At 45.9% G+C, this 21,642-nt stretch overlaps 1 protein-coding gene across 2 annotated transcripts in view; it reads right to left on the bottom strand.

The window, feature by feature from the left end:
- The window catches only part of Pdss2 (decaprenyl diphosphate synthase subunit 2), a 225,613-nt gene that overhangs the window by 38,040 nt on the left and 165,931 nt on the right, over positions 1-21,642 (bottom strand). For both annotated transcript variants that reach the window (XM_087597915.1, NM_001014249.1), the window contains 2 exon segments: positions 13,557-13,730; positions 11,816-11,947 (listed from right to left, as the gene is read on the bottom strand). In XM_087597915.1, the coding sequence (XP_087454041.1) occupies positions 11,816-11,947; positions 13,557-13,730 (306 nt within the window).

Raw genomic sequence — 21,642 nt, 5'->3', positions numbered from 1 at the left:
ATTTATTGGTTTGTCTGGTTGGTCGGTTGGTGTTTGGTTGGTTGGTCGGTTTGAAACAGGGTTTCACTGTGTAGCTCAGGCTGGCCTCAAACTTGTGATCTGCCTGCCTTAGCCTCCAGAGAACTGTTCGTCATTTAGGTGATCATTGATTACTCTAATAGATATATCTGTCCTCACTGTCACAAAATGCCTGACCAAAAAAAAAACAAAAAAAAAAAAAACAAAACAAAACCCAAAACCCAAAAACCAAAACAAACAAACAAACAAACAAAAAACAACGAAAGGAAGGAAGGATTACTTTGGCTCGCACTCTGAGGGTGCTATCCATCAAGGCAGGGAGGAACAGCAGCAAGCGTGAGGCAGTCGGGGAGCAGAGAGAGATGAATGCTGGACTCTGTTGGTTTCTCCTTTGACCCAGGCCAAGGACTTCAGTCATGGACTGGCACCTCCTACCCACCCCCACAGTTGGGTGGGTCTGGCAAGTCCCTCATGGCCATGCTCAGGGTTTGTTTCCATGATGAATCTAAATCCCCTGAAGTTGACACTCAATATTAGTCATTGCCTGGCTATAGAAATAACCATGCTTTAAAAGATTTTTGCTTTTGTACTAGGAGAAATATCAACTATCCCTGGGTTCTTTGTAGAAAGCAAGACCTATTTTGTTTTGCTTTTTGAGACAAGGCCTCACTCTAGCTTAGGCTGACCAGGGACTTAGTTTGTAGTCTAGGCTGACTTCAAACTTGTAGCAATCGTCCTGCCTTAGCCTCCTGAGCTGGGATTACAAATGTGTACCACCGTAGCCTGCATGGAGAAGACAGACAGCTCTTCCTGAAGGGCAATTCTCTGTGCGTCTTCATTGAGAGGCACTGGGGGGAGTACAGTGTGTATTTAGAAGGCTCAGGAGGGCACAGAGCAAGGGGAAGCTCATCTCTTCCCTTCAGCAGAGGGGTCTGGTGTGAGACAGAGTGGGCCACACCCACTTGCCCGGGGTTAGAGCAGCGCGGAGTTCTGGCTGCCTGGCTTTCTGGTTACAAGGCTGCAAAAGCAGCAGACTGGGGAAAGCTGTGTCCATGCTGTCTGAACTGTTCTTGCCTATTATACAGCACAGGGGCAACAGGCAAGGGAGTCAGTCCCACTCAGAGCTGAACCATTTCTTCACCGGGGAACGGGAGGGAAAGTCAACGCTGTTGGAAGTGGTTTTTCATATTCTCTTCCTCTGGTTCACTGGGAAGTGAGGAAGCAATATGCAGACATGGAAAGCTGTGCCGAGTAAGTCTTAGGAGAGAAGAATAGCTTAATAAACCTCTCTGCTCAGGGGTCTGAACCATTCCTATGGCTCTGCAGAATCTGGGGAGACATGAACTTAAAGTTCGACCAGGATAAAACAAACAAAAATCTACTGCAGCCTCAGAAATGCCGTGAGCAAGAAGCCAGGATAACCACAGGGGCGTTTGCTGGGTAGAAGGGCCCACAACAATGGCCATCAACCCACAGGGCGTCCCTGACGCTCGCTGTGTTGAATCTGACGGCCTCTGTCCCCCAGCTCGGCGTTCTGCTCGCCCGACTGCCCCCAGCCCGCGCCTCCAGCCCTCTTTTTCCTTTCTATCTCACAGTCACAGCTCTGACCCATTTTCTCTGAACGTCCCAGCACCAGCAGGTGCCTCAGAGTAGCTGGTCTCCACTATTTCCTTGTTCCTCAAGTCCCATCAGTGTAACCACAAGGCCTCGATGCTATGTGGCTTAAGAACATTTCAACGTCTGCTTTACAAGTACTGGATCAAGTTCACAGGCAACTGTCCTGTTTCTGGCTTTTCGTTTTTTAAATTTAGTGACATTCATCCAACATATAATTCACTGCTTTCACCACGCTGAGTGGATCAAGTCACTGGCGTTTGCTTCATTTCACAGCATTGCACAATCACCGCTACCAAGTCCCAACCATTTTTATTACTGCAAAGGAAAGACGTGCCCTTTAAATGCCCCTCCCATTTCCCCTGCCTCGAAGCCCCCCAACCCCACCCCACCCCCACTGGTGTGGCTATGTGTTTGGAGACAAAGTCTTTTTAAAAAATGACATCTTCATGTCTATGAATGTATGTCTGTGTGCCGTGTATGTGTCTGGTGCCCATAGGAGTCAGAAGAATGCAATGGGTCCCTTAGGACCGGAGTTCTATATGGTTATGACTCTGGAAGAGTAAACTGTACTCTTACCCTCTGACTCATCTCCCCAGCTCAAGACATGTTCTTGGCACATAGTCTAGGCTGGCCTTTAACTAAGAATCCTCCTCCTCTATCTGCTGAGTGCTAGGATTCTTTTTATTATAATTTATTTATGAGGGTTTGAGACAAGGGTTTGAGCAGCTCAAGTTGGCCTCAAACACCCTGTGTAGCGAAGGATGACATTTGACCTGTGACCCTCTCACCCATACCCAGATGCTCAGATTATAGGTGCTTACAATCATGCCTAGTTTATGTGGTGCTGGGCACCGAACCCAGGGCCTGGTCCATTCCTAGGCAAGCACCCTAACAACTGAGCTACATCCCATGGTGGGATTACTTAAGGGATGTTTTAATTCAGAAGATATCCAGACTTATGGCATAATCTGAGGTTCATTCAAATAGTCCTTTCAAATGCTCACAATGTACACCTCCTGCATAGACTATCGTTAACATGCCTCAGAGTAGCACAGGAGTGATGGCGTGTACACGTAAACCCAACACCTGGGATCAAGAATTCAAGACATTTCCAGAGCCAGACTGGGATACAGCACACCCGTCTCAATCAATCATATATAAATTCCTCCCCCACGCCAACAAGAAGTGATTCGAGCGTTCTTAAATAACTATAATTCTATACTTGCAGCTAATGTGGGCTCCTAATGTGTGTCTCTTTCATCTAAGAAATGTCATGTATCTTTTCATGCATGGGCTGATCTAGCAGTCTTTGTTTTCCTTTTTGAATAAAAAGGAACAGCATGCTATCCAGGGACGACTATAGTACAGTTAGCCATATTAATGTGTAATACACTCCAGGTATTTTATGGCTGGTTATGACAGTGTCAGAAAGTGGCAAGCCTAAGTGACATCTCAGTGCTTTCAGGAACAGCCAAGAATACAATCATAATTCTTATTTCTCCAGGTGACTTATAATGGCAGCAGAAAACTAGCAGGATCATTAAAAATAAAGCGTGCTGGCCTGCAATAGCCCCTGGATGCCCTGAGAGAGGCAGAGCTCTGCAGTTCTCTGAAGGATTCACTTCCTTTCACTAGAGTCAAAATGAAAACTTCTTAATGACTTTGCCTCCCGGTGAGTCACCCACTCACTGACTGGGGTCTCACCCATCATTATCTTTCCGCAGCCTACGTTTACATAAAACTAAGGCAGTGAGGATCTGCTCAGGACGGAGACAGTGCTCAGCTGCTACCTGCCCAGGTCTGTCCCTAACTGTCTCCTGAGTGAGGGCAGATATGCTCGTGGCTCAGGGCCTGGCTACACAGTATGGTCGGTCCTTAGCAGAGCTGAAGGAGGCCGAAGAGCAGGCAGAGCCACAAACAAAATTCCCAAGGTACTCTTCCTCCAGCGTCACACTGCTGCTGAACAGGTACTAAGAGAAAACGATCTTGCTTCCCTGACCAGTCAATAATCCCCACTCTCTGTGCAGGAAAGCAGAGTACATTCAACACAAGTGTTCGTGCAGAGCAGAAAGTAACTTGACATGCGGCAATGAGACATCACACGTGTCTTCCAGCATCACAAACGAGAAAGAATTTCTTCTAGATGTATTTATTGTACGTGGATGAGCACTTTACCATTTATGCATACGTGTGCCTTTGTGATCGATGCCTGCAGTGGATCCCCTGGCAACCACACTGAGTCACCATGGAGGTAAGGGAACCATACTGGGTCCTTGGCAAAAGCAACAAGTGCTGCTAACTCATCAGTCATCTTGCCAGTCTTCCCCAGAGACAACCAAAATTTGTGGGTGCTCTCTAGCTCTCTACTGTGCTCTCTCTCTCTCTCGCACACACACACACACACACACACACACACACACACACATGCGTGCACACACATGTGCACACACACACATGCTCACACACACACATACACACATGCACACATACACATGCACACACACACACGAATGGGTGCCTATTCCAAGCACCTGTCAGGATGAGTATCAATTAATAAATGAATTTGTTATTATTCTTAAGGATCTTACAATCACACTCAAAACTGGAGGAAGACAGGGTAATGGAAGGGTAAACAGAAACTAATAGAAGGGTACGTCACGAGCAAACTGGATGCTAATGAGGAACCTCTGATTTACAATGGAGTGCCCTCGCATGCTGTCCAAATCCTGTGTACCGTCTCCAACTCTGAGGCATTCGCAGATCATTATCTTACTGAGGTTTAGTAAACATCACAATCTAATGACTAAGATAACAAGAGGTTTTCATCTGCAGAATGAGGGCCCCGAGTGGGAATTCACTTGAATTTCTCTTCTCTTTGCCAGGACTCCTTCCTCACAGCTGGACAGGAAAGCTGGAGCATGGACAGCAGCAAACACCAGTCTTTCCCGGGTGTGGGGACCCAGGGTGTCCACGAGGTACTCGGGTGGAGGGAGACCACTTGCTCACAGCACCAGCTTAGTGTGTGCCGGCCTCCACACGAGGTTCATCTGAGCGAGCTGATGGTCAAATCATGCTTTTCTAAATGTCTCCTCTGCATCTAAAGATTCGTCGGGGGTAATGACTGGTTTAGGACATTTCACCAAGTATTCAGGAAATCCTGGACCACACTTGTGTAGATTTACAACTTTGTAGGTCTGCAAAGAAAACCTGAGCGTTGGCATGGCTTTCCCTAAAATATCTGTTATGTCCTCATAAATCTCTAACTTCTGGGGAGAGCGGCTACCTTTCGTTTAACTCATTCAGTGTATCTCTTCACCAAATGAAAATCTGCCATGAATTCTAATGCAACCCAATTAGAGCTAGGAGCACCATCTGTGTGTATATATATATATATATTCAGCTCAGCTGTTAAAAAAAACTTACACACACATTGTATTACATGCCCCAGTAATACAATGCTCAGTGTAAAGTATGCTGTGCGGTATTTCATTGTCTCATACCAGCCCATCGTTTCCCTGGTTGTTTGTTTGTTGTGAGACAGGATCAGGAAGCTGGAATCCTTCTACCCTGGGATTCCAGGCATAAGCGACCACACACAGCTCACAACATTTTAAATACGCCAATTTAAATTTTTCTTCAACAATTAATATTTTAGTATATATTTTGGTGTGCATTGCCCACATTTCTGAACGCTTTCTTACGACTGATTCCTAGAAGTGAAATGAGATTACAGTTTTAAAACGGAAACAAACAGAATAGTATTTAAATGTCATGCAGTATAAAACTCCTAAAAAAAATTAAAAAAAAAAAAAACCCAAAACCAAAAAACAGGACAAACAAAAAGATCCAGCATCCCGTGGAGCCCAAGTCATTCTCTTTAGTCTGTTCTAGTTTCAAATGTTTCTTGTTCCTGGTTTTAAAGTTTTAGACGTTATCCACTGATGCATGACAGAGATCCTTAAATCTCTTACGTGTTCAAACCCGTTTCCCCGCCTTCCTCCTCTTCACTCCTACTCCTTTGGCTCGCCCATACTTCGGCTGGTGCCAGGGGATGACAATCAAGTTCAACCCCTGTGTAACCGCAGTCTGCCGCAAACCCTGCACCCCCTCAGACGCCCCTCCGCGCAGGAGCGTCTTCCCCAGGGAGCTGCTGTGCCCTCTGCTGTCTGGCTCCCGTGAGGATGGTGGTTCAAAGGCACTGCACAGGCCGGGAAATGGAGGTGGTCTGGACACAGAGAAGGCACTAACATCCACCTCGGGCTAAGGAGGCAACCACGTAATAGTCCTCTAGTCCTCGTGGACACCGCCTGAACAAGGCGCTTAGCCCTAGGCTAACTGGAGAAAACTACTGAATGCAAAGCCAAGACTCAACAAACTAGGAGAGAAAGGCAGACACCAGCAAGAAGTGAGTGCGGGAGGCAGGCAGGGATGGGACCAGCGGGATGGGACGAGACGCAGTGCGGGCTCATGATGGTTCTGGAATGCTCCTCCTTCTCCTCTCCTTCTGCTTCAGTGAACCTACTCTTACAATTCTGCTTAATAACTTTTGAGTAAAATGGTATCTGTATCATTTCATAAACAAAATCTATTTCTTGTAAACTACTCAGGGCTTACATTTTTCTGCTCTGTTAGCATTAGTCTCTAAGTCATATGAAACATGGTTGCGTTTCCTCTCGGGCGTTTTCATTGTGCTTTACAGTGGGCTAACAGTTGCTGCAGTCGATCCCAGGCATTCAGTGTGGCTGTTTAGCTGTTACGTGTTGGGTTTTGGGGACTGACCCTGGGCTCCTGCATGCTAGGCAGCGCTTTACAAACTCGCCCCCGGCCTCTTCTTACTTTGAGACAGGGCCTCACTAAGTTGCTCAGGTTGGCCTTGAGTTCACTCTGAGGCTTAGGGAGGCCTCACACTTGGGATCTGGCTGCTTCAGCCTTCTGAGGAACTGGGGTTCCAGGCCTGGCATGTGGCCATTCAATCCCTTGGACACTCTTATACAGAAAGGTGAGGAAGTCTTTGACTTCTTCTTCTTTTTTCTTTTTCTTCTTTTTTTTTTTCAGAGCTGGGGACCGAACCCAGGGCCTTGTGCTTGCTAGGCAAGCGCCCTACCACTGAGCTAAATCCCCAACTCCGGTCTTTGACGTCTTGCCTTGATTCCGTGTGGGCCTTTGGAGCTGAATGGTTATGAGCCCCATGTGGGCCTCCTTCCTTCCTCTCTCCCTCCCTCCATCCCTCCCTTCCCTCCCTCTCTTCCCTTCCTTCCTTCCCAAAGATTTATTTATTTTATGTATGTGAGTACACTGTCGCTGTCTTCAGACACACTAGAAGAGGGCATCGGATCCCATCACAGATGGTTGTGAGCCACCATGTGGTTGCTGGGAATTGAACTCAGGGCCTCTGGAAGAGCAGTCAGTGCTCTTAACCACTGAGCCATCTCTCCAGTCCCCTTTTTTCTGGGCCATCTTTCTAAGCCCCAAATTTTATCTTATTTTTTTCAGATAGCGTCTCATGCAGCCCAGGCTGGCCTCAAATTGGGTAACACAGCTGAGATGACCTTGAACTCTTGCTCGCCCTGCAAGCACTGGGACTGCAGGCGCAAATCCTCTCTGGCCATCTATAATGCTCAACATGATCACCCATAACAGGTAACTGATCAGTTCAGTTTTTACCTTGGAGATACTTCCCAGGGCAGGGCAGATGGCTCAGCAAGTATGAGGACTGCAGCTTGGATCCCCAGGACCCACGTAAAAGCTAGTGGCAGTGATGTGACCTCTTATCCCAATGCTCCTACAGGGAATGGGAGGCAGAGACAGGACACTACCTAGAAGGTCCTGGGGGAACAACACAAAGCCCTACCTCCAACAAACTGGGAGCAAGGACTGACACCGAGGCTGGCCTTTGACCTGTACATGTGGGCTGGGCCACGTGCACCATCACTGACATTCACCAACATGTTCACACTCCTAAATACACAGATATACACACACACACAGATACACACACACATACATCACACACACAGATACACACACACAGATACACACACATACACACACATACACACACATACACACAGATACACACACAAACACACACACACATACACACAGATACACACAGATACACACACATACACACACACATACACACACATACACACACACAGATACACACACATACACACATACACATACACACAGATACACACACAGATACACACAGATACACACACATACACACATACACACAGATACACACAGATACACACACATACACACACATACACACACATACACACAGATACACACACATACACACACAGATACACACATACATACACACACATACACACACATACACACACATACACACACATACACACACATACACACAGATACACACACAAACACACACACACATACACACAGATACACACACATATACACACACATACACACACATACACACACACAGATACACACACAAACACACAGATACACACAGATACACACAGATACACACAGATACACACATACACACACATACACACAGATACACACACATACACACACAGATACACACATACACACACATACACACACATACACACACATACACACACACAGATACACACACAAACACACACATACACACACATACACACAGATACACACACACAGATACACACACATACACACACACAGATACACACACATACACACACATACACACACATACACACAGATACACACACATACACACATACACACAGACACACACACACAGATACAAACACACACACACACACACACACACACACACACACACACACACACACTTTCAAAAAGGATTTCTCCTGGAGCTCTGTCCTGTCTCGGTGCAGCCAGCATACATAGCCATTGCCCAAGACTTGTTAGCATGACAGGCAGGGAAGCACGGCACTTAGGATTTGGACTGATCCTGTAGCTGACTTGCTTAGGTTTGAATCGTGAATATGCTGTGTGATAGTTTAATCATTACTTAACCTCTCTGTGCCTTAGACTCCTGCTTGGAGCTGCTGTTGTAGCCTTATTACTGCTCTTGTCTGTGTCCAGTCACCTACCCCCTGGAGCATTTAACAATGCTGGGGCTGCACCCAGGGTTATGTGCAGACCACTGAGCCCTGTCCTTAGCGTGCTTCCTGTCTTGATGGAATATATTTATGTACTCTCAGGAACGAAGACAGGAAAGATAATTTTCCCAAGAGCCTGCGGGTCTTGAACTCATGGCGATCTTCCTCCATCCGTGCAAACACAGGGAATGTAGGACGTGCTCCCTGCCTTGGGACAGTCTGAGCTGCCTGTCCCAAGCTCGTTTTGTTTTATTTTTAATCTATTTTTATTTTATATACAAGCACTTGCATTGCATGTCTGTCTGTGCATTGTGTGTGTGCTGGTGACTGCAGAGGCCAGTAGAGGGAATCAGATGCCCTGGAACGAGAGTTACAGGTCACTGTGAGCTGTGGAAGCTGGGACTGAACCTGGGTCCTCTACAAGAGCAGCCAGTGCTCTTACCCACTGAGCCACCTCTTCAACCCCACAGATTCTTCTTAGTAAATAATTTTTATGTTTTATAGTCTGCCTTCTTGTTCTGGGGTTGTCCTTTTTCATATATTACCTGGGCCAGTTTCTTAGTTTTAATATTGCACATAGTGTGTCTAAAAATGTGTTTTCCTTGCACAGCCTGCTTCCTCTATGTCCCCTTTGTCAGTTTGCTTAGACTCCCTTGTTCATGACAGTCTTTTCTCAGTGCCCTTGTCCTCTGTCCCATACATATCCTTCTCAGGACGAGGCAGCTAGAGATGCTGTCATGGACATGCAGAGGCTGGTCACTGTGGATGACTGTCCAAGTGCTGTTTACCAAGGGGACCCCAAACTGCCATACTTTTCTTTGGGGTGACAGCTTCCTAAGAATGAATCTTCCAGTTTCTCCTTGGTGACTATGAGGGAGACTTTGAGCCAGCTGCTTACATTTTGGGAGTCAGTACAGGAGGAGGAGGGTTAGAGGAGGAGGGTCAGGAGGAGGAGGAGGATCAGGAAGAAGAGGAGGGTCAGGAGGAAGAGGAGGGCCAGGAGGAGGAGGAGGGTCAGGAGGAGCAGGAGGGTCAGGAGGAGGAGGAGGGTCAGGAAGAAGAGGAGGGTCAGGAGGAGGAGGAGGGTAAGGAAGAAGAGGAGGGTCAGGAGGAAGAGGAGGGTCAGGAGGAGGAGGGTCAGGAAGAGGAGGAGGGTTAGGAGGAGGAGGGTTAGGAGGAGGAGAGTTAGGAGGAGGAGGGTTAGGAGGAAGAGGAGGGCCAGGAGGAGGAGGAGGGTCAGGAGCAGGAGGAGGGTCAGGAGGAGGGGGAGGAGGGTTAGGAAGAGGAGGTCAGGAGGAGGAGGGTCAGGAGGAAGAGGGTTAGGAGGAAAAGGAGGATCAGGAGGAGGAGGAGGGTCAGGAGCAGGAGGAGGAGGAAGGTTAGGAAGAGGAGGGCCAGGAGGAGGAGGAGGGTAAGGAAGAAGAGGAGGGTCAGGAGGAAGAGGAGGGCCAGGAGGAGGAGGGTAAGGAAGAAGAGGAGGGTCAGGAGGAGGAGGAGGGTCAGGAAGAAGAGGAGGGTCAGGAGGAGGAGGAGGGTCAGGAGGAGGAGGAGGGTAAGGAAGAAGAGGAGGGTCAGGAGGAAGAGGAGGGTCAGGAGGAGGAGGAGGGTCAGGAAGAGGAGGAGGGTTAGGAGGAGGAGGGTTAGGAGGAGGAGAGTTAGGAGGAGGAGGGTTAGGAGGAAGAGGAGGGCCAGGAGGAGGAGGAGGGTCAGGAGCAGGAGGAGGGTCAGGAGGAGGGGGAGGAGGGTTAGGAAGAGGAGGTCAGGAGGAGGAGGGTCAGGAGGAAGAGGGTTAGGAGGAAAAGGAGGATCAGGAGGAGGAGGAGGGTCAGGAGCAGGAGGAGGAGGAAGGTTAGGAAGAGGAGGGCCAGGAGGAGGAGGAGGGTAAGGAAGAAGAGGAGGGTCAGGAGGAAGAGGAGGGCCAGGAGGAGGAGGGTAAGGAAGAAGAGGAGGGTCAGGAGGAGGAGGAGGGTAAGGAAGAAGAGGAGGGTCAGGAGGAAGAGGAGGGTCAGGAGGAAGAGGAGGGTCAGGAGGAGGAGGGTCAGGAAGAGGAGGAGGGTCAGGAGCAGGAGGAGGGTAAGGAAGAAGAGGAGGGTCAGGAGGAAGAGGAGGGCCAGGAGGAGGAGGGTCAGGAAGAGGAGGAGGGTCAGGAGCAGGAGGAGGGTCAGGAAGAGGAGGAGGGTTAGGAGGAGGAGGGTTAGGAGGAGGAGAGTTAGGAGGAGGAGGGTTAGGAGGAAGAGGAGGATCAGGAGGAGGAGGGTCAGGAGCAGGAGGAGGAGGAAGGTTAGGAAGAGGAGGGTCAGGAAGAGGAGGGTTAGGAGAAGGGGATGTTATCTTTCAGAATGCAGACCCTCACTTAGGCGCTGTGCCATAGGATGTTACCCCTAAATCCCCACACTCAGCTGTGCCTGGAGCCATCCGACATCTATAGACCCAGTGTAATAATACCAATGACAACCATGAAGTTAAATAAATACCACGAGACCCTAGATGAAAAAGTAGGAAGTTTTTGTACCAGTGTTTCTGAACTAAGATAAACCAAATAGTTCTAATCTGCTCAGGGCCCTGAAAATGGAGGATATCTACCCAGTCCTTGTCCCTTTATTCTTCCCACTTTTCCATGCTCCCCCACCCTTCTAGCTTTGATAATGTCTCAAAATGGGTGTTTAAGGTCCAAGTTTGTTTTAAAATAACCCAACAAGCTGACAGACGGAGCTCATGTTATTCTGCAGCTTGCACTGGAGTCCACAGATGGGAAATTGCTGTCAGTTAAAGGGTGGTGCTATTACCATGCCCAATTTCTGAGAGTCGTTAGAAAAAAAATCCCCAAAGTTAATTAGCATTCTCAACAGGCACTAGTGCTGTACTGCAGTCGATCGTCTACAGACACAGACATAAGTGTGGCCTCCAACTCACAACTACGCTCTATCCTCTGAAACATGGAGGCTAGGAAGGGTCTCACTCTAAAGAAAGGGCTTTTATAAATGGCTGATCTATATCTTTAAACACCATGAACTAGGAATTTTGTTCTAGAATCAACTATAATGGTGTCAAAAATAGGAGTGATTTCATCTTACCTCTCCAATCTGCTTAATCCACAAATCTCTCCCGAGAAACTCCTGATGTAAGACTACGGGTGCCGAGTTTAGGTTAAAAGTCTTAGAGTCACTGGCCTTGTCTTTAATAAAAGGCTGGAGGTCAGAATTTATCTGGAAGGAGAGGTAGAGGAGTTATGAGTATGACGTACCCATCAGGAGTACCAGTTACATAGTGTTTCCATGCACTTTGCTGGGATTTAATAAGCACACGCACATTCTGGATGACTTAGCAACATCTTTCCATCTCCAGCCCCTTCTCCTTTAACTTCAAGTTAAATGTAGAAATAATAAAGAAATAATAAATACACTAGTTTATAGGGAAACCCAAGTTTTAACAAAACATGAAAAATCTCATCTGGAAATTACAAACACACACACACACACACACACACACACACAGAGAGAGAGAGAGAGAGAGAGAGAGAGGGGGGGGGAGACAGAGAAAGAGAGAGAGACAGAAAGAGACACACACAGAGAGATACACACATATAAACACACATACACACAGAGACATACATATATAGACACACACATACATAGACACATATACACATAAACACATACATGTTGTACAGGCTGGTTTTGTGTGTCAACTTGACACAAGTTGGAGTTATCACACAGAAAGGAGCCTCAGCTGAGGAAAGGCCTCCATGAGACCCAGCTGTAAGGCATTTTCTCAATTAGTGATCAAGGTGGGAGGACCCAGCCCATTGTGGGTGGTGCCGTCCCTGGGCTGGTGGTCTTAGGTTCTATAAGAGAGCAAGCTGAGCAAGCCAGGGGAAGCAAGCCAGTAAGAAACATCCCTCCATGGCCTCTGCATCAGCTCCTGCTTCCTGACCTGCTTGAGTCCCAGTCCTGACTTCCTTTGGTGATGGACAGCAATGTGGAAGTGTAAGCTGAATAAACCCTTTCCTCCCCAGCTTGCTTCTTGGTCATGATGCTTGTGCAGGAATAGAAACCCCAACTAAGACATGTGTTATACATATTAAGACACATCTGTGTATATAGAAGTATACACAAGTACACACGAACATGTATGCATTCCTGTCTTTATGACTTAAATAACATCTGAAAGTAAGTAACTGAATTTCTTTGAGACAGAGTTTTTCTATTACGTAGCTCTGGATGTCCTAGGAAACTGAGAATTTGAAGTTAAATCAAGGCGGCCACGAAGCTGCTGGCTTGTGATGTGTCTGGTGATGTTCACCTTTCACACTGAAGAGAACAAGTTACTAATGTCTTCCTCCTTCGTTACCGTCGTCCTCCTTCCGAGCCTCTCCTACTCTCCGGAGTCTTCTCACTTTCTCTTAATAAATCTATGCTCCAGCTTTGATTAAAAATATTAAGTCATGAATTAAAATTGAAGCTTTCAACTTTATACCGTACGCCTTCAAATTTTATTAACTTTCCAATATTTGTTTAACATAGGATTTACAAGGGAACTGTAACAAAAATAAAAAAGTAGTCTGCCATTCTGCGAGGGTGATATCACCTGCTATTTAATCATTTGGGGGAATTATTTCAAGAATTCTTTCAGGTGGTGAGAAACGTAAACATCAAAACTGTATAGCGTCTGCCGATCGTGTTGCTTATTTAACGATCACTGTCTCCGATTAATGCTTTTCTCTCTCTCAATAAACAGTTTTCGAGCTATGAAAGCGGCTTATGAAGTACTAACGGTTCTCCGTGTTCAGGATGCGGATGACAGGGAGTGACACACCTTGTGGCTCATGGCCATGTGCTTTCCGTATTGAAACGCCATGTCTTGGACCGCAGCGTCATGCTTCGCTAACTCCATGGCGGCCTTGCAGCTCTTCGCTAGCAAGGCACAGTGGGATAGGAAAGTCTGCTCCTTCCAGGTCGATATTCTGATGTCATCTGGGATAGGATTTCCCTGAAAATGTAAAAAAAAAAAAAAAAAAAAAAAGGCCAAGATGAAAAGGCTTTAGGATTAATTTCTCTGTGTTTTTGAAGGATAAAAGCATTAAAAACTGGTCAGGTCTGGTTTACAGGTGCAATCTCAGTAATGAGAGGCTGAGGCAGGAGGACTACACATTCCAGGCTGGCCAGGGCTACAATGAATGACTGAATGAACAAATGGACGACATGGATCTGGGTGGATGCATCAGCACCAAAGATGGCGGCGTGTTTCATTAACACTATGTATTAATGAAATCTTTTCGTCATCTTTTGCTATTTCTCTTCTCGGTTTTCCTCTGTCCTTCCTCGCTTGGTTAGAACAATGAAGATAATTGTTTCTTAATGCTTCTCCTTTGCTCACACACTCTCTGAATTCTAAAACCTGACAACCTTTCCTTTTATGGTAATAAAAGCAATGGCTTTTTGGCCCAACTCTTACCCAAAATATCTCCTAGGTGACCTGCACTTCAGGTACACAGGATACACCTTAGTTCTTGAATTATATACAATTTTACATATGTGATAATTTTGAAATATTATCCTCTTCAGAGGTATTTTTCTCCGTACTCTCTATTCATTAAACTGAGTATCCCCAGTATAAATATTTTGAATAATATTCTTTTTTTTTCTTTTTTCTTTTTTTCGGAGCTGGGGACCGAACCCAGGGCCTTCCGCTTGCTAGGCAAGCGCTCTACCACTGAGCTAAATCCCCAACCCCTTGAATAATATTCTTGAATATTCCCACAGGTGCTCTCTTCTTTTGAAAATCATCACCTAGTTGCAGTTGGCACAGTGCTCATTCTCTCTGAATTATGTGGGTGGTTACATGTGCTTCTCTGACAGTTGGCCCTAGGTCCTACTCACTCACATGTCCTTTAATCATCTCAGCAGCACTCAATTTTAAATGACTTTTGGTTAAGTGAATATAATGCTGTTTATCAGTTCAATTTATTATGAGTTATTGTTAATTTTAATTTTAAGCTAATGAGTACAATACAATTAGTATGAACTACTGATACATGGTATCCCAGGGATGAACCTCAAAACGGGATGCTGATGGAAGAGAAATGACCCGTGTTGCTCATGTAGAAGACCCTTGCTCAATGCCTGGCACCCACACGGCTTCTCAGAGATATCTGGAACTTCAGTTCCAGGGAGCCTTGATGTACCCAGTACACAGCAGTGCTCATGCATACATGTAACCTGATGCACCAGGTACACATGCAGTGCTCATGCATACATGTAATCTAATGCACCAGGTACACGTGCAGTGCGCATGCATACATGTAACCTGATGCACCAGGTACACATGCAGTGAACAGGCATACATGTAACCTGATACACCAGGTACACATGCAGTGAGCATGCATACATGTAACCTGATGCACCAGGGACACATGCAGTGAACATGCATACATGTAACCTGATGCATCAGGAACACAGTAGTGAACATGCATATATGTAACCTGATGCACCAGGAACACAGTAGTGAACATGCATACATGTAATCTGATGCACCAGGGACACATGCAGTGAACATGCATACATGTAACCTGATGCACCAGGTACACATGCAGTGCTCATGCATACATGTAATCTAATGCACCAGGTACACGTGCAGTGCGCATGCATACATGTAACCTGATGCACCAGGTACACATGCAGTGAACAGGCATACATGTAACCTGATACACCAGGTACACATGCAGTGAGCATGCATACATGTAACCTGATGCACCAGGGACACATGCAGTGAACATGCATACATGTAACCTGATGCATCAGGAACACAGTAGTGAACATGCATACATGTAACCTGATGCACCAGGAACACAGTAGTGAACATGCATACATGTAATCTGATGCACCAGGGACACATGCAGTGAACATGCATACATGTAACCTGATGCACCAGGTACACATGCAGTGAACATGCATACATGTAACCTGATGCACCAGGTACACATGCAATGAACATGCATACATGAAACCTGATGCACCAGGAACACAGTAGTGCACATCCATACATGAAACCTGATGCACCAGGGACACATGCAGTGAACATGCATACATGTAACCTGATGCACCAGGGACACATGCAGTGAACATGCATACATGTAACCTGATGCACCAGGGACACATGCAGTGAACATGCATACATGTAACCTGATGCACCAGGAACACAGTAGTGAACATACATACATGTAACCTGATGCACCAGGAACACAGTAGTGAACATGCATACATGTAACCTGATGCACCAGGGACACATGCAGTGAACATGCATACATGTAACCTGATGCACCAGGGACACATGCAGTGAACATGCATACATGTAACCTGATGCACCAGGGACACATGCAGTGAACATGCATACATGTAACCTGATGCACCAGGAACACAGTAGTGCACATGCATACATGTAATCTGATGCACCAGGGACACATGCAGTTCATGTGCATACACATAGCCTCACACATTTAATAACTAAAAAATTTATGACTCTTGATTAACGTTCGGGTGTTTGTGTAACACACTCATTTATGCATCATGGACCAGATCTCTGCAAACCAATTTCCATACAAAGATCTATAAACTGCTTGTCTGCAAGAAGCTTGTGGTCCAGGGATAGAAAACATCATCATCAACAACAATAACAACAACAAACACAAAACCAGAAACATGCAGACAGAGTTTTCAACATACAGCAGATGTGGCTATTATAACAGTTTTCTTAGCACTTTAAAATTCTACATTAATTTTAATTGTGTACTACTGCATATGTGTATATGTAACTGTGTGTGTGTAAAAGGCTAATTGCAAGACCTGAAACCACCAAAGGTTTAGCTCTGCTCATTATGTATTTCTTACTGGGATTTACACTCCTTATTATTCATCATTTTTACATTTTTAAATTATTCATGGAGCAGACAATCTCTGAAAAAGATTATTCAGATAACCAGAAACAATTAATTTATGGTCCCCTGAAATCTACTGCCATCACTTAATTGGACCATAAGTTAATAACTCTGCTCCTGAGTTAATCAGAAATGTTATTCCCTGAACATCAAGTTATTACTTAGCATGAACTTGGTTATTAAGGAAGCAAAATCCTTCTATTCATTCTACCAGAGTGTTGTGTGTGTACTAAGAAACATGCTCTTGGAAATCTAATGTATAATTTTAAAATGCCAAGGAAACTAGTTTGATGGCTACATCTAGATCAGTCTCTTTAAATATGAGATACACAAAATGGGTGCAGGGTCAGCAAAAGAGATTTAGACACTCACAGTGTCCTAGTATCTGCAGGTTTAGATAGATTTTAAGGATATTCTTTGAGGATTTTTCACATGAAGTCCATCCATCCACCCACCTATGCATATCTAGTATGTATGTATGTATGTATGTATGTATGTATGTATGTATGTATCTATCTATCTATCTATCTATCTATCTATCTATCTATCTATCTATCTATCTATCTATCTGTTGAGGCAGGGTTTCATGTAGGCTAGATTGTACCTCAAATTCTTACATTCAAGGATGACTTTAAACTCTTGATCTTTGTTTAAAGATTTAACTTATTCTATATGAGCATACTGTAGCTGTCTTCAGACACACAGGAAGAGGGCATCAGATTCCATTACAGATGGTTGTGAGTCACCATGTGGTTGCTGGGATTTGAACTCAGGACCTCTGGAAGAGCAGTCTTAACTGCTGAGCCATCTCCCCAGCGCCAACTCTTGATCTTCTTATGCCTACCCCAAGTGCTGGGATGTGGATGTCTGTCACCGTACTCAGCTATAGAAAGTTTTCTTTTTTCTTTGTGGGGCTGAGGCTTGAACCGAGGACCCCCAGCATGCCGGGCAAGTACGCCATCACTGAGTTACAGCCTCAGCTGTGTGTGTATTTTTTAAGACAAGGTCTCATCATGCAGTCTAGGGTGGCCTTGAGATTGTTATTCTCTTCAACATCCCGATCACATCTGGACGACAATGCCCAGCCCTACGTGAAAGCTATCTGTATAATTAATTGTGTGTGTGCTGGTTTGAGCTGGCCTAGAACTCACGGAGGACTGTCTGCCTCTACCTCCCAACGCTAGGATTAAAGGGTGCACCGCCATGTCTGGCTCTAACTCAAGTTCTTACCGAAGATTTATTCTAAGATGATACTCAGTGAGTACTTAATTTGGTGGGATTTCCTTATTTTAGGAAGGGTATTCTGTCACTGTACATGTGGACAACAGTCAGACCGAGGAATCTTAGTTTAGACTACTGTCACCCTGCTCTCTCTAGCTCGTGATTGATTTGGCTTGGGTAAGGCGGGTTGAAGTTATGGAGGGCACGCTGATGTTGTGTTGCCTGAGACAGCAGCACTGGTGGTTCAACGAGCTTGGACATCAAGGGCGGTATGGCTGCGGGCACTGATGTGTAAGGAAGAACCTGCTTTGTGTCCGTGAGATGCACACTCTGAGTTGCTTTGCTCATGTGGTGAAATATTTCTTCCTATTTATGGGAGACCAAAGTGCATTTGTCACCATGGCTGTGAGGGCCTCTAGTTTAGGTCCACGGTCACTGAACACGTACAAACTAAGTGGGCCGGGGAGTTGCCGAATCTGTTGGACTAAACTATTTTCTTTCTCATGATCAGAAGAGTTTTGAAGACTCAGGATCTGACCATCTGTAGAGCTGAAACAATGTTTTTAAAGTATACGAAGGCCGGAGATGTGTTCAGCTTGGAGCACAGGAATGAGTACGTGGATCTCCAACCGTACCCTTCTCCACCCACTCTGTGCACAGACACTTCGGCTTCAGGCTGCCTATTTTAGATTCATATTCTGGGTCATTGTTTTTATAAACGAGACCTAAATATGGGTTAAATAAGTGACTAGATTCCCTTAACATACATCTTAATGCTTAAATTACTTCCTTTGAAGTTTTTGAGACGGGCTCTCACGCAATGCACTCCGTAGCAGAGGCTGGCCCTGAGCGCCTGAGTTCTGGGCTTACAGGTGTGGCTGCCATGCCTGGCTCTCCTTAATTACTTTCTGATGTTAAATTAGAGCCACAGGTATGAGAGTACAGAGCCGGAGGGATGGTTCAGCCATTAAGAGTGCACACTGCTCTTGTGAGGACTCCAGCACCCAGGGCAGGAGCCCACGACTGCTTGTCACTCCAGCTCTGGGGATCTGATGCCTTCTGGAATCTGTAGACACTGTACTCATGTGTACTCTGTCACATACAAAAAAATTAAAAATAAAAATAAAATCTTAAAGATAAAAGTGAGGCACATATAGGAGAACTCACCAGCTCTCTGCAGTTCAGAGTGAGGAGGAAGCAAGGAGACGAAGGGGTCTGATTCGTCCTGCTGGCTAAAGATGTGATGATGACATCTGTGTATTACGTAACCTGTCACTTCCCACCCGGAGTTTCAGGTATCATAATTCTTACTTAACAGGTAAGGGAGTTCCAAGAATGTATTTTGAACAAGACCAGGCAAAAAGTAAGTGGTAGAGATCATCCTCAGATGATAGCAATTGGATTCTGTTATGTTTAATATATAGACATATAGGCTATGCTTCATATATTTAATTTGAAAATTTTTATGTGTATGAATGTTTTGCTTGCATGTATGCCTGTGCACTACATACACACTTAGTCCCTACTGAGGCTAGAAGAAGGTATCAGATTCCCTGGAACTGGAGTTACAAACAGTTCTGAGCCATTATGTGGGTGCTGGGAATTGAACCAGGGTCTTTGGAAGAGTGTCAAGTGTTCATATTCACTGAGCTGTCTCTCCAGCTCCCTTATTATCTTTCTAGGATAAAAAGAAGGTTGTGCGTAAGAGTGAATGATGCATGCCATTCTGTCTGTCTGTCTGTCTGTCTGTCTGTCTGCCTGCCTGCCTGCATCTATCTATCTATCTATCTATCTATCTATCTATCTATCTATCTATCTATCTATCTGCATTTAACCCCCTATATTAAGCCTAGTAGTAATACCCCTTGAAGAGAAGCATTACAGAGATCTTGTAGTGAGCCCCTCCTCAGGAATCCTGAGGCAATGTGAAGGGGAAAGGAAGGTGTGTTAATAGTCTTATCTCATAGGATACGATAGTTTGTTTTGAATTCTATCCTGGCTACACAGGACCTAGTAAAGTAGGCATCCGGAGGCTTCACATCCATATAAACCATAGAAAAAAGCAGCTGGGAAGATGTGAAAATGTTTATTATTAAAACATTTCAGAAGTGTTTCTCGGGGCTGGGGGGATGGCTCAGTGGGTAAAGTGCTTGCTGTGCAAGTGTGAGGACCTGGGTTTGGATCTCTGGCATCCGTGTAAAAGCCAGCATGCACCTGTGTAAGCCAGCGTGCATCTGTAGCTCTGGCTGCTGGGTGGCAATGAAGGGCGGAGATGGGCAGGTCCTGGGAGCTCGTTGCTCAGCTCTAGCTGAGGCAGCAAGCTCTGGATTCCTTGAGAGACCCTGCCTCAAAAGGAGCCAAAGTTTCTCTCTGATTTGATGCAACGCTGAAAACTCATACATGCTCTTGAGCCTGCTCCATCCAGGGATTCCTGGCAGGAGGCTTTAGTTCCTCGCCGCACGGCCTCACAAGGCTGCCCAGAGCTTCCTCTGCCTTTACCTTGGGCCTCCCATCCTGGAAAGGCGAGCACAGGGACCGCTAGGGGTGGGCTCACTGACAATCCTGGAGGCTGGCGATCATAGAGTCCATGTTTAGATGTGTGGGTTGAGCACTCTAGACATTTCAGTGTCTTAAAACATTCTGCCAAAGTGCTTTCCAGAGAGAAGCTTCTGGGTCCTACACAGACCAGACAAGTTTGAGAATGTCTTGCCGCTGAGCAGAATTATTGTTTTCATTGTTAAAAGTAAAAAGCGAGACATCAGTGCAACCTAAGACGTCATCTGCTGATCAGCCAGATGTCTGTCTGTCTTCCCACTGCACCTTGACCCACATAAAAACGTTTAGCTTAGGCCAGGGTGAGGGGGCAGGGACAGAGCAAGTGTGGCCTATCCGCCGCTGACCATGGGAGTGAGAGCACGGGTAAGACGCTCGCTCAAATGACTACTATAACAGGAACGCCTGTGTCCTCTCAGACGTACACACCGAAGCTGTACTCCTGAGCACGGCTATCTCTTCGGCAAAATGGAAGTAGGATTACACGAGGTAAGGAGCAGGTGCCCTAGCCTCGTATCAATCATTACCCGACATCAAAGGACTCTAGTGCTGTCTTTCTCCGCTATGGGAGGACACAGCTAGACAGGGATGTCTCAGGCAAGGGACGGAGCCCTCAGGAGATTGAACTGCTTGCAAGTTTGGCTGCGCGGCCTCCAGACTGGGATAAAATAAAGGTTGGCTGAGCATGGCAGGCCCAGGAGCTTGGCCTGAAACCTACAGGAAAGCCGGTTGACTACACTAACACGCATATTTATACGCTTCTTCCCACACCCTTCAACACGGTCTTAAAAACCAGAATGCTAACGTAATACCTTAAAAGGTTTTTTTGTTTGTTTTTGTTGTTGTTTTATTTTTAAATATCTACATTGGGTTATCTACTCCATTCCACCTCAAAATTAGGTGCTCAAAACCAGGAGCCCAGGCATCACTCGCCACCATGGCAACACAGTTCCACTGTCACCCCAGGCTGCGGTGTCCCTATGCATACACTGCGTACCCCTTATAAAGCTCTCGCCTTCATGGCCTGCTCTCTTTCCACCCCGGCTCAGAGGCAGCCTCTTGTATATTTCCCCACCCCGATAATCTCTCATGTGACATACATAATTACATACATACATACATACACACACACATACATACATACATACACACATACATACATACACACACATTGTGTGTATGTGTGTGTGCATG

Source organism: Rattus norvegicus, chromosome 20, assembly GCF_021556685.1.
Source record: "Rattus norvegicus strain SHRSP/BbbUtx chromosome 20, alternate assembly SHRSP_T2T, whole genome shotgun sequence".
Classification (NCBI taxonomy): Eukaryota; Metazoa; Chordata; class Mammalia; order Rodentia; family Muridae; genus Rattus; species Rattus norvegicus.
Note: the sequence above shows the minus strand (reverse complement) of the source record. Positions and strands in the feature narration are given on the sequence as shown.